Source organism: Haliotis rubra, unplaced genomic scaffold (genome assembly GCF_003918875.1).
Source record: "Haliotis rubra isolate DU_JTF1 unplaced genomic scaffold, ASM391887v1 Scf442, whole genome shotgun sequence".
NCBI lineage: Eukaryota > Metazoa > Mollusca > Gastropoda > Lepetellida > Haliotidae > Haliotis > Haliotis rubra.
The window spans coordinates 530,125-546,449 of record NW_025767127.1 but is presented as its reverse complement, the minus strand read 5'-3'; the positions used below and the strand labels follow the sequence as shown (position 1 = coordinate 546,449).

Here is a 16,325-nt window from a genome sequence, read left to right as displayed (position 1 = left end):
GAAACGTTATCCCGATTTTCATTGGTGCGGTGTAATGTTATGAGCCAATGAAATTGTTTATAAGAACGGGCACCTGCTGACGATGTCACATGATCATATGACATATACATCATTCGCCATCTTGAAGCGTACTGAACGGGAGTGAGAGTGATTGCTTGGCTTGTTTGTCTTTTTCTGTCTGCAATAACACATTTTATACTCAACGAAATGGCCGAGGAATTCAGCGCCGACGCTCCCCCATATGCCTCATTCTTTGGAGTAATGGGAGTGACATCCGCAATGGCATTCTGTGGTAAGATGGTGCCTTTCGTCTTCAGAACTATCGATCACATTGAATATGTAATGTGGGGGACCTAGTTATCGGGGAAAATCGCCGGTTTCTAACATAAGGTTGACTCATGTGTCGATTGTATGAGTCTATTTGATTGTTAAGATGTTTCTAGCTGTTCACATTGAAGAATTTTGCTGTTTAAAAGTCACAGAGTCGTGTTCATAGAAAAATTAACGTAGTAGGTTGGAGTTCCGTGCTTTACGCCCAATCCGAAATAAATTATTTCATTATTCAGTGTAAAATGAATACACCCTTGTTCCTTATTCTGGTATATATATGGATACTGTTGAGGAATGTCTAACAGATTGTTTCAGTGTGATGTATTTATCAGGTTTTATCACTCGTTGAAACATAACGTGATGGTGCAGAAATCAACTGACATATTTCTAGATCACGTTGTGGAGGTGTCATGTGACCATTACTGACAGCGTTCAACTATCAAGGAATTCGAAACTTACGAAACCTTTTGCACACTTATTTTTACATAGTAGCTTTAGTTTAGTTTGTGTATATTTTTACTTTCTAGTCAAATCTTTTTCGTTCTTATTCACATTTTTCTTGATCTTCAAACTCAATATGTATAGGTTATACAACCCAACTTCAAGTGTAATGGTTTTAATATTGAGGTGAAATTTGGATCAGATTTGACAATTATGCTTACAGTATTTAAGTTAAAAGTAATTACATTCAGAATTCAGAAGTTAATTTAGATGAATCATATTCTATGCAGATTATTATTTCGTTTGAAGGTGTAAAGTGAAAATTTGAACTATACCCATTTGGATAACGTTTAAATTTAACTGAATACATTAAGCCTAGGGATTAGATTAAGGCTCATCCTTGTTTAAAATGATGTATTGATCTTGTGATAAGCCTTTCTGTAGGCTGGTCAGATAATTCTTGACAGAGTAAACAGGTATCTGTTGAAACTTGATTTGTACTCATTTCAATATTTCTACACTTGTGATTAGATAAGAAAGTGCAGTGTCTTTAAGAGAATGATATTATCTGTACTAGGCAACCAGGTATACCTGAGAATTTGTGATGGAGTGACCTGTATACTTAAACTCTGGGACAGACCCAAGGTTACCTTCAATATTTAAAGGACAAAACTTTGGGTTTTATTTGAGTTCTGTCAGTTTAATTAAATTCACATTATAGAAACTTTTACCAAGACAAAATAAATAGAAACACTAGTTTTGTATTCAGAATTAACATAATTATTGAATGCTCATAATAATATGCATTATTACTATTTAATGAAACAGCTTGTCTGTGGCCACATACAAGAAAACGTATATTATTTTAGCGTATATGTTTAGATTCCCAACATTGACTCCTCACTGAAAATGTAAACTGTGTAATGTATATGTGTGCATACACTGCAAAATGTATTAGAATTTTGTGTTGTGGCCATATGAATATTGATGAATATAAATTTGTCATACATTCTGACCTTGTTTATTGTGTATCTGAATAAGGCAGATGTGGTGTGTACATGGAAGGTTCAGGATATCCTGATCACTGAATAGGAAATTGAACTGACACTGTTCAGGATGTTAGTAAAGGTCACCTTAACAGTGAATGTGAGGGCTTGTCATCTTCATGTGGAGGAAAGAATGAAGTTATGCTGGTCATAGGCGTTCACTTCTAAAATATTCACTCATTTTTGTCCTTGGGAAGGCTCATGTGTGATCATCATTAAGGAAAACGTGTGTTTAGGAAATGGAATGGAAGTTTGACCCACCATTCAGTGAATAGTGAAATAACACTATCAAAAGTCAATGTTGGCTCTTTCAGTATTTGTGTAAGTTAGGAAAGACACTGCCTAATGCATGCATATATTTTGATTCTGAGACAGAATGCCAATAATTACCACGTTTGTTTTGAGATTTGACCAATGAAAGTGTCACCTGGTCGATAATGTGTATCCTGACAGCATGTATAGTTCTCATGATATCAATCTCAGGTTCATGTGGCCAAGACCTGATTATTTTAAGGTTGTAACTGAAATCTGGCTACAGCAGGTGCTATTTCTGCATTAAGACATCAAACTGTTCAGAAGAATACTTGGCACTATAAGCCAGAAAGATTATTATAAAGATCTTTGAAATGTTTCTTTCAATCTTTCAAACATTTACTGCTGGACTTTGAAAAGCGAAACAGGGCGGTGGGGTAGCCTAGTGGTTAAAGCGTTTACTCATCTCGTCGAAGACCAGTGTTTGATTCCCCACATGGGCACAATGTGTGAAGCCCATTTGTTGTGTCCCCTGCCGTAATATTCCTGGAATATTGCTAAAAACGGTGTAAAACCATACTCACCCACTCACTGAAAAGTGAAACGAAAAGTAGGAAGTGATATCACAAATCACATGTCAATATTCTTCTTAACTTCGTTTTTTCACCTTGTCTTCAGGGTGGATGTTTGTTTAGTGATCCTGATTGCTGATGTAATGTTATTGAATCTTCAGCTCTTGGTGCAGCCTATGGAACAGCCAAGTCTGGTACAGGTATTTCAGCAATGGCTGTGATGTGCCCAGAACTCATCATGAAGTCCGTCATTCCCGTTGTCATGGCTGGTATCATCGCTATCTACGGTTTGGTGGTGGCTGTTGTTATAACACAGAATATGACTGCCACAGGCTACACCCTTTTTAAGTAAGTACTGTCAACACTAGCTTGACGTGGTCAATTTGTATACACAATTTGTTCATACAAACATGAAATTTAATCGATCCCTTTAATAAATACTATGGTAGCTAACTTATGGTCATTCCCTAGTTACGAGTTCTGTCAAGGCTGGATTTCCCTCTGTCCTTGTGTTGTTGATATATTAAATCATGCTAATGCTTGACCAAAGTTTCATGGAGATCTACCCGTGAAGGTATGGGTTAGAATATTGATCTTCATTCAGTAACCCGTGCTTGTCGTAAGAGGCGACTAACGGGATCGAGTGGTCAGACTCGCTGACTTGGTTGACACATGTCATCAGTTCCCAATTGTGCAGATCCATGCTCATGCTGTTGATCACTGGATTGTCTGGTCCAGACTTGATTCTTTGCAGTCCGCCGTCATATAGCTGGAATACTGCTCAGTGCGGCGTAAAACTACACTCACTCACTCATTCATGGAGATCCTGATATACATTCTTAGTGTTCATACTTTAGATGAGGGCACCTTACAGGTAATACTAGATATAATACTCAAATGAAATTAAGGACAGACTATCATGGAACAATTGGGTGTTCCTTAACTCTTTTGGATAGTATATAGCTGAATGGAGTCAGAGGGGAGCTTAAGTGCTTGATAGTTTTTAGCTATAAGTCTATTAATAATTTACAAGGATTCATTCCCTTTTATCTTGTTTCCCATCAGTTTTGATGAGATCCAATGTAAAGACGCCTGTAAATGGTAGCTTAGAGATGCATGTCAAAGTATTTGTGTAATTCATAACAGATTTCTGGAAAATCTATAATGTATACCTTGCCATGCAGAACATCAGTAGATCCATTAATTACTTTACTTTGTTTCAATGAACCAAACAGTACATTATTGTGTTTATGACTGATTGGTGCCAGCAATCACCTCTTATAAGTGTTACAGTTCACATTTACATAGATAGGCAACTAGAGTTGTGATAAAGGAGTTGACAATAATTAAACTGAAACTGTTGAGGATTGATAATATACTGTCATGTGTTTTTAGACATCATGACGATTACAAGTAGTAATGTATTTTCTACATCTATACCTGTCTCATTTTTCAGGAGTTTCCTCCATCTTGGTGCTGGCTTAAGTGTAGGTCTCAGTGGATTAGCTGCTGGCTTTGCTATCGGCATTGTCGGCGATGCTGGTGTACGAGGAACAGCGCAACAGCCACGGTTGTTTGTAGGAATGATTCTCATCCTTATCTTCGCTGAGGTTTTGGGTCTGTATGGTTTGATCGTGGCTCTCATCCTCTCCGTCAAACAATCCTAAATCAACCGAGGACCAGTGACGGCAGCGAAACACCATTCCCGGCAGAGAAAGGAGAACAGTTGTAACCGTGGAAACATCCCTTCTTTTTCTTCTGCCGCGTTGCTCACTGACTTGTAGGCTCCAGTTGTGCGACTGAGGCAGACAAAGTTGTTCCAAATTGGGGGGAAATGAACAAATAATGCTGTAGATGGTTCCATTTTACTGCACACCTGGAAACAAGAGATCGTGTACAACCTGTATGTATATAGTGCAATGGCCGATCGTCCTAGTCGGTCTCCAGTCAGTCTGCGTGAAGTGACTGTGTATGTGTAAATGGTGAACTAGTGTGCATAAATCATAAGCACTGCTGGCTAGTACGTATCCCTGCATCTAGCTTGCATCCTACTGGAGTAGATTAATTTACGTTGCTACAGACAAGACAGTCAACAATGGGATGGGTTGTGTCTGACAGACTCGGTACTAGCGATAGTCAAAAGCTTCATATTTGCTCTGTAATATCCAGAAATCCCTTTATAACCGTTTCCACCTAGTACTGGGCCTGTCTCGATTTATGCACATATGGGTGTTAATTTGCTGCAACCATGAAGCCTGTATTTGATGCCATCGTCTGTACATTTTGCTTATTTTCAACCAACAACTGTGATCTTAGTTCTATTCCCCGATGAGTGTTTGTTTATTCATTATTACTTATGATAACCACTGGCTTTGTATTATTAGCTAACGTACACATCAGGAAAATATAAGGCATGGCTTCATCTTTCAAACATTGGTAAACATGTTTCCTCGGAAGCTAGGGGAAGGGAACAAACAGTCAAATTCTGAAGTTTAATTTCATCCACATTGCCAAATTCATCAACTGTTTAACCGATTTGAAATAATATTAGTGATTGCAGGGGTTCATAAGAATATGGTCATGAATGCAGAATTAGCTCATGGTGAATTTTTTGTGTGTACTTGATTTTTAGTCTTGTGGATTTAGAGTGATATTAACATGTGCAGACTTACTTCAAATACTGCTTAACGACTTCCCATCTTCTGTTTCTTGCTGTTAATACCATGCTACATTCCAGCTGTTGTGAGTACTAGGTAACCATAGCAACACTGTAACCGTAGCAAACTGTTCTTTACTAACTACTTTTCTCCCATCTTTATCATTTTATGGAAATTGTGTAGATATTTGTAACTTATAGACCCGACCGATATTGTTGTACTTTATCTCTTTAAAGACTTGTATAATATCAGGAACTGTTGACATGTGTAGATGCACAGTGGCAAGACAGCACAGCAGAGAATTTATAAGTTGATTTCATTGGCTGCTCAAAGTAGAATTTTCACCAATCAAAGTGGAATGTTGCTGTTCTGTGCAGAGGTTTATCAGATCTTGTAGATTCCATACTGTATGTGTAAACACATGTAAGTTGTTTCATTGTCATATTATGTATGAATAAAGCATATAACTGTCATTCCCACTTGTGTAGTGTGTTCCTGTCCGGAAATAGCATAGCACTGTCATCACAATCTATCACCTTGTGGTTAAAGCGTTCGCTCGTCACGCCGGAGACCCGGGTTCGATTCCCGACATGGGTACCCTAGTGTGAAGCCCATTTCTTGTGTTCCCTACCGTGATATTGCTAAAATATTGCTAAAGCGGCGTAAAACTAAACTCACTCACTCATTTGAGTAGGATGTATTACACCAGGTGAAGTTAGGCTAAATGACTGGTCCAGGTATTGAAGGAATGCGTTAGTCTTTACACTGACTATGCTTCTTGTAAGCAGGACCAAATAGTGTAGACGTCTACTTGTGAATAAGTAGTGTGAGGTTATGTTGACATAGCCCGCTGTTATTGTAGTACATATGGTGTTGAAGGCAACATTGTAAATACACATCCGTTTGTGTTTGAATTGGACATAAAACCGGTTTTGTTACAACTTTGTGGTCTGTGCAGGTTGCTGGTTGCACACTTTCTGCACCTCTGGGTGTGACCATCTTCAGTGTCGCATGTACACTGTGTGCAGTCAGTAAGGATGGCAACACTGGTTATTCTTTTGTGAGTCCCATACACTCATACCTCTGATGCAGCAACCACTCAATACTGAAGGCACTTGTTGATAAACGTCTACTTGACCTTGCTGCAGCTCTGGGAACATCCCATGGTCACCGGGTCAGGTGTGGGCTTGTCAAGACAGACCCCTTAACATTACTACTGCCTTTGTCACAGATTAGATCAGCCTTTGTTTACTCTGTTGACTGGATGTGGGTGTGTACATCTTTAGGCTTGACGATTCATGTAAACTAGATACTTAATGTTATTGTAAGAGAAGGTTGAGATATACCTTTCAGTTCTTGCTGGATACAAGTTGCAACTTTAATCTAATCGTAGGATATACTTTCAAGTTTGTACTTTAAGATAGTGATTTTTTTTAAAAATGATATCAAACAGGAAATATTTCTTTTTATGTTGATTGTTGAATGGGTTTATGAAGGGCATTGCTTGTTTTTTTTAAGCAAGAATCACTCAAATTTTAGAAATGACTCATGAAAGGCTGTGAGAGGTTTAAATATTTACATATATATAGTGCATTACCATTAAGTACTTTATGGGAAACCTTACAAACAAGTTAAAATGGTAAAGCATTTGTCTACCTAAACTGATCAACGCAACTATCTCGAGCCAAAGAAAAAAATAATAGGGTCAAATGTTTTAAGTAAAAGTTTAAAAAATGTGAACAATAAGGTAAGACCTTTGATATGGTATTAGTCTCTGTGAAGTTAGCAATGCTGCTTTTCTGCACTTTGATCCTATTAGCAGCCTCAGGCAAGCAGACTAGTGTCCTCGCTAAGGCTAAGGTATTGCAGTTGTGTGTCACCTGTCATAAGATGGTGTCATTGTCCTCACAGATATCTGATGTTGATTGTTGCTAATTGATCCATGACAATCATGTGACCAGGAAGTACAGCCACAGTACAGTTATTTCCCTGGGGGAATGATATGGAGAAGTGTGGGTTATTGCACCTGATAACTTAACGAGGTATTACCTGTATCATCACCTGGGAAGACTGCTTGTTAACTCATTGTTTTATTCCCTGCTTAATGAGTCTGGAACTTCCTGCACCAATTTAGACGGATCCTGTAAGCCAGCTGTATATGTTCATTTTGTAAAGAGTGAATTATGGCTTTGTATGCTGGTAGCTGTATACAATGGAGCTGGTAGACATATACTATGGATAGTTTTCTTTTGAAGTATTGTATAAGTCCGGGACAAACGAGAACAATAAAGTATCGTGTAGTTTTCTGGGGGCACTCTCACACACAGTTCTTTCAGGTGTACCTGAAAAGGCTCATTCCCACTTACCCAACTTGCTGGGGGGATTAAAAGAGATTAACAGTTACGGGTCAGTGATTGTGCAGGGTGATGTATAATATGTGATATGATGTTGATGTTGTATTAAGTTGTATAAATGGATAACTTGTATATATATAATTAATAAATACAAACATTGAATCAAACGTAGTAGCATTTTATCCCATTTGGCCCCGGATACTATTTCACAGGGAACCAAATAAGGGATTAAAGGGGATTATCACACCCCAGTGATTTCTTCTACTGAAACAATAGGAGTTGGGTAAGTGGGAAGATATGGGGTGGAATTGTTACCAGGTTTGCACCTTACCTATGCTCAGGTGTTTCGTCACGGCAGAACGTGTAAGACCTGCCCCAATTCAAGCTTTCCCATCACATCCAGATGAAATTGTGTGTAACTGACCTGATTAAAAACTTTAGTTATAAAGAACTCACAGTGGAGGGCAATGGGTATTTTTATGTTTTCAAGATTAATATGTTAAAGTCTTGTACTAAAACAATTAAAGAGGAGCAGTGGGGTAGTCTAATGGTTAAGGCGCTCGCTTGTCACACCGAAGACCTGGTTTCGATTCTCTACATGGGTACAATGTGTGAAGCCCATTTTTGGTGTCCCCCGCCGTGATGTTGCTGGAATGATGCTACAAGCAGCGTAAAACCAAACTCTATCCCTCACTCACTCTTGTACTAAATTGTTGTGTTCCTTAGTTGTCATTTTACTAATCCCCATGAGGGTGGTTTATAGCAGGTGCTTTCGGGACTGGGTGACTTTATCAGCGATGAAGGTAGGCAGGTAGCAGGAAAACATCAGACATATTCATGGACATGGACAGAGTGGAGTTTGTAAACATGTCAATATAATCATTTACCTGGCCTGGTGAGACTTTCCAGCTGACTGACTTTAACCTTAACAAACAAGGGCTCGAAAAAATATTGATGAGATCGAATTGAATTTGTAAGTAGGCCATACCAAGATACAATCAATATCAGTAGGCTGCCAAATCAGCCATCTGTAAGGGACTAACCATTTGGTATGCTTGGAGAGGTGTGGGGTGGTATTTTATCCTCCCAAAATATTGTCCAATAAGAAGCTTGAAAGTAGCTATCCTTCAGATTGTTCAAAGGAAAGGAAATTGTCAGCCACAAGTGAACAATTGTTGCCAGTAGTTTTTTTTAAAAACATAAATTTTGAATCACATAAAAATGCCAGATCTCCCTCCTGAATGGTCGGTTCCATGGTCAGCTCCGATGATGTCCAGTTTATTGAACAGGAAGGATCTGTGGTTCACATTATTGTGGTACAACCTCTCTCGAGTATCTCTCAGTTTGTGATGTGTTGACGGCAGGAATACCTGTGGGTATATAGGGTTTTATACAAGACACCTACATGTATCCTGTACGACCGACAGCTTCATCACACTGGAGCAGCATTCCCCACCATTATGTGTGACCTTGAAGTGACCTTGACCCTCTATACACAGCAGCTGTTCATGTTTTTACACTCTGCATAATCATGCGACGTGTTGTTTTTAAGAGACAGAAATCATGAATACAAAATAACTGTGTCTGGTAAATTCCATATCTGTTGTCTGGCTCTTCATTGGTGGAGGTAATGTTTTCACCAACTATTAAATGGCACATTTTCGGTTACAATTTGAGTTTGGAAAGGTATATTTGTATTTTACACATGTCCATTACAATAAAAGTTTTTTTTTCTAAATTCAAACAATTTAATGATGGCTTACACCAATAATGGATCTACAAATTTCGTGTGAGGATTGAACACAGGACATTAGTGTGATGAGCAAACACTGCAACAGTGAGGCTACTTGGTCTCCTGGGCCTAGATTTTCGAAGCTCTCTTAGCGCTAAGATAGTCGTAAGTTAATGTTAATGTATGGCACTTACGACTATCTTAGCTCTAAGAGAGCTTCAAAAGTCTAGACCCGGGTTATGACCCAGCGCTCCCCATGATCTAAAGATCCTCCGAGAGGTTTCAATTCAGTGAGTTTGTTTTATACAGTTATTATACAGTTAGGTAATGATGTGAGGTGGAATGGGGTTTAACTACATTCATTCAAGATTACTACACTTACACACAGGTGTGCATGCATGTGTGTGCCTTGCTGCTTGTATTAGCGTGGACATATGCCAGCTGAGATGCCTGGTTCAGTTTCACATGGATCCCCCACTCAAACACAGTGTACTGACTGAACTTATCTTATCAATGCCAAGAGCCTGACTGGGTAACAATAAGTATCATCTTGATGTCTTTTGGTACGGCATGGCCAGAGATCAATCAACCAATCTTCAATTCTCTGGTGAGATGTTCTATTCATTGGCACTGTATTAAACAGTACAGTAAAATGCCTTTATAACGAACTCCAAGGGACCACTGAAATTAGTTTGTTATATCCGTAGTTCGCTATTCACTTTTTTATATGATAATATAAGGTTTATTCGGGACTTTTAAAACAGTTCACTATAGCCGTCAGTTCGTTATATCCGTCGTTATAAAAGTATTCTACTGTATTTCATTTCTATCACAGTACGTCTGTTTTGTGTGGGAAGAGGCTACAACAAATGTCACAGACATTGATACATCCCACACATATGGGGCTGACACATGGAATTTGATTATCCTGTCACAACTAAGGGAGGTAACTAACTGCACAGAGTAGCACTGCACTGTCATATCTCCTTTCATCAATATTCCTACATCACATTGACCTCATGCCATTGGACCAGGTAAAACAACACAGGATATTTGATTCTGTTTATTTCATGAATATCAAATAAAGACTGGCTCCTTCAATGAGATGTACAGAGAAACATGGAAGGTGCTACCTTGTTGCCATATGTCCCCCGTTAGGCACACTTTTAACCACTGATGGGGTAGTTAAAGGTTCACATATACAGTGAGAAACTTGCAATGATTATAATGTGAAATGCAGTATGGATAGTTTCGTTGAACAAACTGAAAGGACAAGATGTGAAAACTTCAGTTTCAACATGTTGATAAATCTGTCCTCGACAAACAAACGCACCATTACCTACAACTGTAGATACATGCAACCTTCCACAGGAGAAGGTATATATAATTCTCACAAGAATCTGAAAAACACCAGATTTTTTTCAACTGACTTTATCTCTCATGTGAATATAGTCATTTAAAAAACTCTGGTGTTTTCAACTTGTATTGAGAAGGATACCTGAGTCTGTCAGGCAATGGCTGAGCATAATCAAATAACCAGCATGACAAAACTATAATTTTGATGAAAAAAGGGAAGGATCTGAAGATACCATAGATGAATTCATTTCATCAACAGTGGAAAAAAGCATAATATCTTCTAAACTGTATTCACTTGTTTAAACGTATAAAAATTATTTGAAAAATCCCTTTACATGAAATAAAACCTATTTATAGCCACATCTTTTCAATATACATTTAAATCAGAAACAAATTCCCATATATTGACAAAATCAAAAGTAGTTTTCTGTGAATAGTATTTCAAATGTTAAATCTGAGGGTCAAATTAGGTTTGATTTTTCAAATGAACACAGCTGTGTGGGCAAGGACCATTACTAGCCACACCTACTGGGAACTGTACTGTCAGATCTATGTATATACACACTCTCCTATAGTCACTCATATCATCTATAATATACACTCACACGCAAATAGTTCCTACTACATACAATCACTCTAAATAGTATTACATTCCCTACAACTTACATTCACACAAACAAAGTATTTCCACAACTCTTTGAGAATATTCATTTTAAGAAAATACTACCTGGACAATTAAATACTGGCAAACAGGTGTTAAATATAACTTATTACCTTTTGATAGTTGTATGGGAAATATGACATTTGCACAAATGTCATGATCTATAAATGTCATTAATTCTAAATTAGTCTTCACTGAACATTGGCATTAACTTTGTTGATAAGATCTGCCGCAACTCATTTTTCAAAGATGAAGGACTAGATGAAAAGCAGATGAAAATCTATTAAACTTATTTTGTCAACATGATGGCTTTCTTGTGTCTGAAGTTATGAACATGGAGTCACAAATAAACGTTACAGAAACCAAATAAGAGCCTGATGTCTGTGAATGACATCATGAGGAATAGTTCATACTATTTTTGTTCACTGCCACCTCCTCAGTTCAGACGTTCACAGCGGCCCCCTACTTCCTGTCAGGGCCACCTGGTGGAGGTGCTTCACTTGTCTTGCAGCGCCCTCTCCAGCAGCTGGTTCAGCCTACCCACCATTGTCCTGGGATCATCGATCAGGCCCGCATTTATCATCGCGTTCTCATACAACTGAAAAATAAAAATATATTTACCATTAACAGAATAAATATTTTCAAAATTAAGTCACAGATTACCCTCCTTCGAACAGTATGTGTGAGTTAGTGTGGCTTCATGATGCTTAAGAACAACAAATGCAGCAATGATCACAACAGGGCATCAGGAAGAGGCATCAAGAACAGACCTCCGCTCTGATTGCTGCTTCTGACAACCAGGCTGTTCCCCTGTGTTCAGACTGGTGTAAAACATGTGAGGTTAAAGAGTTCCGATCCTAATCCTAGTCATGAAAGTAAAACTGGAGGATCTTCTGACCCTGATTCAAAGAAATGACTACAGTATATAATACAGCAGCATCTCACTCTACCCACCGTATGATCTCAACGTTACATACCATCTGACCCCACCAACATGCACCATTTGACCCAACCCACGTCGCCACCTGACCCCAATCCTACTTTTGACTCAACCCCACCCACCACCTGACCCCAAACTCCTCACAATCTGACCTCATCTTCCACCACCTGATTCAACCCCTACCGACCATAACCACCCAAAATTACTACTATCCCTTACAACAAATGACCACTGTTGATTAGAATGAATTAGACTTCAGCAACCAATGCCACAAGAGGTGGGTAATGTAATCAGGTGGGGAGCCTGTCCTACAAACTTTGCTGATGCTCATTACGTCAGTCATTGGACTGTCTAATCAAGACCCGATACTTACAGACCACCATCGTACAGCGGGGAGTGCTACAAATAAACATACTATATACTTATCCCTAAGCTTCACTACACGAGCCTATCATCCAGTCTCAATATTTCATCCAGACAAGAAACAAAAACTATGGCAGAAAAAGGGGATCACGAGAACAGATCTTAAATCTTTGTAAGATACACAACCTATCCATGATTTACATGTACCAGAATCGGGACTACGCCTATATGTCTCCAGGAGGAGAGGGTGGGGACAGAGTAGCGGACAGTGTAGATTCCACGTTGACTGCACTGTATCCCAGCAGACAGCACCGACCAGGGTTTCATCACTCATGTCTGTGACTCCCATATCTCAACAACCTGTCTTCTACTCTAATGATCTCCATATTGCTTCTCTTCACCACAAATATATTTCAGTTCCATTACATGTGTTTAACTTCTAAAATCAATACAGAATATAGTGTACACCATATATATACGCAACAGTTGAGCAGACTGGGCCGATTGCCAAATCTGTCATATGAGATAGTTTTCAGAATTGTGGCTCACGATGTTACTGGCAAAGACTATTCACATTCTGGAGCTGTACATTTTTGTTAAACCAACTGGTGATGAATGCATCTATGCATCTATGTATGTAGAATGGTGGAATATTTGCAAGGGAACAGCCAACTGATCCGTGGGTCTGTTATCACGTGGGGTCATGGAGTTAGTGGTGTATATATACTGTTATCACACTAGCTTCACGGAGGCATGCAGGTGATAGGTGGATGTGCAGCTTGTACTGTAATTCTCATGGGTTGATGGTATACTGGTATTGTAATGTGGTGTGTTGACTGGTTGACATGGCGGGCGGTGGTGCTGTAATACACAGGTATTGACATGGGATGGTGGTGTTGGTAATACTGGTATTGGTATGGGGTGTTGGTAATACTGGCATTGACATGGGATGGGTTATGGTATTGACATGGGATATTGGTAATGGGATGATGGTGTTAGTATACTTGGCATTGACATGGGTTGGTGGTGTTAGTAATAATACTGGTATTGGTATGGGATGGTGGTGTTGGTAATACTGGTATTGACATGGGATGGTGGTGTTGGTATAATACTGGTATTGACATGGGATGGTGGTGTTGGTAATACTGGTATTGACATGGGTGGATGGTGTGGTACTGGTATTGACATGGGATGGTGTGGTGTTGGTAATACATAATTGACATGGGGTGGTGGTGTTGGTAATACACCGGTACTGGCATGGTGTTAGTAATACTGATATTGTGGTGCCAGTAATAATACTGGTATTGACATGGGATGGTGGTGTTGGTAATACTGGTATTGGTATTGACATGGGTTGGTGGTGTTGGTAATACGGTATGGTATTGTTACATGGTATTGACATGGGTGGTGGTGTTGGTAATACTGGTATTGACATGGGTGGGTGGTGTTGGTAATACTGGCATTGGCATGGGTGGTGGTGTTGGTAATAACTGGTATTGACATGGATGGTGGTGTGTTGGTAATACTGGTATTGACATGGGTGGGTGGTGTTGGTAATACTGGTATTGACATGGGATGGTGGTGTTGGTAGTAATACTGGTATTGGGGATTGGCATGGGATGGTGGTGTTGGTAATACTGGTATTGACATGGGATGGTATTGTTGGTAATGGGTATTGGCATGGGTGGTGGTGTTGGTAATACTGGTATTGGCATGGGATGGTGGTGTTGGTAATACTGGTATTGACATGGGTTGGTGGTGTTGGTAATACTGGTATTGACATGGGATGGTGGTGTTGGTAATACTGGTATTGACATGGGTTGGTGGTGTTGGTAATACTGGTATTGACATGGGTGGTGGTGTTGGTAATACTGGTATTGACATGGGATGGTGGTGTTGGTAATACTGGTATTGACATGGGTGGGTGGTGTTGGTAATAATAATTGGTATTTGGTGGTGTTAGTAATACATGGGATGGTGGTGCTGGTAATACTGGTATTGACATGGGTGGTGGTGTTGGTAATACTGGTATTGACATGGGTTGGTGGTGTTGGTAATACTGGTATTGACATGGGTTGGTGGTGTTGGTAATACTGGTATTGACATGGGTGGTGGTGTTAGTAATACTGGTATTGACATGGGTTGGTGGTGTTGGTAATACTGGTATTGACATGGGTTGGTGGTGTTGGTAATACTGGTATTGACATGGGTTGGTGGTGTTGGTAATACTGGTATTGACATGGGTGGGTGGTGTTGGTAATACTGGTATTGACATGGGTTGGTGGTGTTGGTAATACTGGTATTGGACATGGGTTGGTGGTGTTGGTAATACTGGTATTGGTACACATGGGTTGACATGGTGCTGGTAATACTGGTATTGACATGGGGTTGGTGGTGTTAGTAATACTGGTATTGACATGGGATGGTGTTGGTAATACTGGTATACATGGGTGGCATTGACATGGGTGGTGTTGGTAATACTGGTATTGGCATGGGTTGGTGGTGTTGGTAATACTGGTATTGACATGGGATGGTGGTGTTGGTAATACTGGTATTGACATGGGTTGGTGGTGCCAGTAATACTGGTATTGACATGGGTTGGTGGTGCCAGTAATACTGGTATTGACATGGGTTGGTGGTGCCAGTAATACTGGTATTGACATGGGTTGGTGGTGTTGGTAATACTGGTATTGACATGGGTTGGTGGTGTTAGTAATACTGGTATTGACATGGGTTGGTGGTGTTGGTAATACTGGTATTGACATGTGTTGGTGGTGCCAGTAATACTGGTATTGACATGGGTGGTGGTGGTGGACATGGTTAGGTGGTGTTAGTAATACTGGTATTGACATGGGTTGGTGGTGTTAGTAATACTGGTATTGACATTGACATGGGGTGGTGGTGCCAGTAATACTGGTATTGACATGGGTTGGTGGTGCTGTTATTGACATGGGATGGTACTGGTATTGGTACATATTGACATGGGTTGGTGCCATTGACATAGGTGTGGTGTTAGTAATACTGGTATTGACATGGGTTGGTGGTGTTACTGAGTAATACTGGTATTGACATGGGTTGGTGGTGCCAGTAATACTGGTATTGACATGGGTTGGTGGTGTTGGTAATACTGGTATTGACATGGGTTGGTGGTGTTGGTACTGGTATAATACTGGTATTGACATGGGTTGGTGGTGTTGGTAATACTGGTATTGACATGGGATTGGTGGTGCCAGTAATACTGGTATTGACATGGGATGGTGGTGTTGGTAATACTGGTATTGACATGGGATGGTGGTGTTGGTAATACTGGTATTGGCATGGGATGGTGGTGTTGGTAATTTTGAATACTGACATGGGTGGTGGTGTTGGTAATTTTGAATACTGACATGGGTTGGTAATACTGGTAGTACTGTGAGGTCATATTTCTGTGAGATCACAGTATACCCACTGAGCAACCCATTCTACTAGATGACACAGAACCATGTTGACACAACCGATCTAGATAATAGCTAGCAGACACAAGTGCGTGAAGCCTTTACTGACAATACCTCACATGCGTGTGTACATACATACAGTGAATACTGATATGCCATTGGTTCTACCAATGTAAGCAGATTCATC

At 39.7% G+C, this 16,325-nt stretch overlaps 2 protein-coding genes across 2 annotated transcripts in view; one reads left to right on the top strand and one right to left on the bottom strand.

Annotated features, from left to right (window-relative positions):
* Positions 1-97: 97 nt before the first annotated feature.
* Positions 98-5,771, top strand: LOC124289489 (V-type proton ATPase 16 kDa proteolipid subunit-like). Its single transcript, XM_046726118.1, has 3 exons — positions 98-292; positions 2,803-2,989; positions 4,098-5,771. The coding sequence occupies exons 1-3, from the start codon at positions 208-210 to the stop codon at positions 4,306-4,308; spliced, it is 483 nt and encodes a 160-aa protein (XP_046582074.1). The 5' UTR covers positions 98-207; the 3' UTR covers positions 4,309-5,771.
* Positions 5,772-10,432: 4,661 nt separating this feature from the next.
* Positions 10,433-16,325, bottom strand: part of LOC124289488 (heat shock protein 75 kDa, mitochondrial-like) — a 92,446-nt gene continuing 86,553 nt past the window's right edge. The window contains 1 exon segment of the mRNA XM_046726117.1: positions 10,433-11,999. Coding sequence (XP_046582073.1) covers positions 11,898-11,999 — 102 coding nt within the window. The 3' untranslated portion in view covers positions 10,433-11,897.

Excerpts from the sequence above, each read along its gene's own strand:
- LOC124289489 (XM_046726118.1), top strand. The coding sequence starts at position 208 with ATGGCCGAGGAATTCAGCGCCGACGCTCCCCCATATGCCTCATTCTTT. Across the intron at positions 293-2,802 it reads ATCCGCAATGGCATTCTGTG|CTCTTGGTGCAGCCTATGGA; the intron begins GTAAGATGGTGC and ends TTGAATCTTCAG. Across the intron at positions 2,990-4,097 it reads ACAGGCTACACCCTTTTTAA|GAGTTTCCTCCATCTTGGTG; the intron begins GTAAGTACTGTC and ends CTCATTTTTCAG.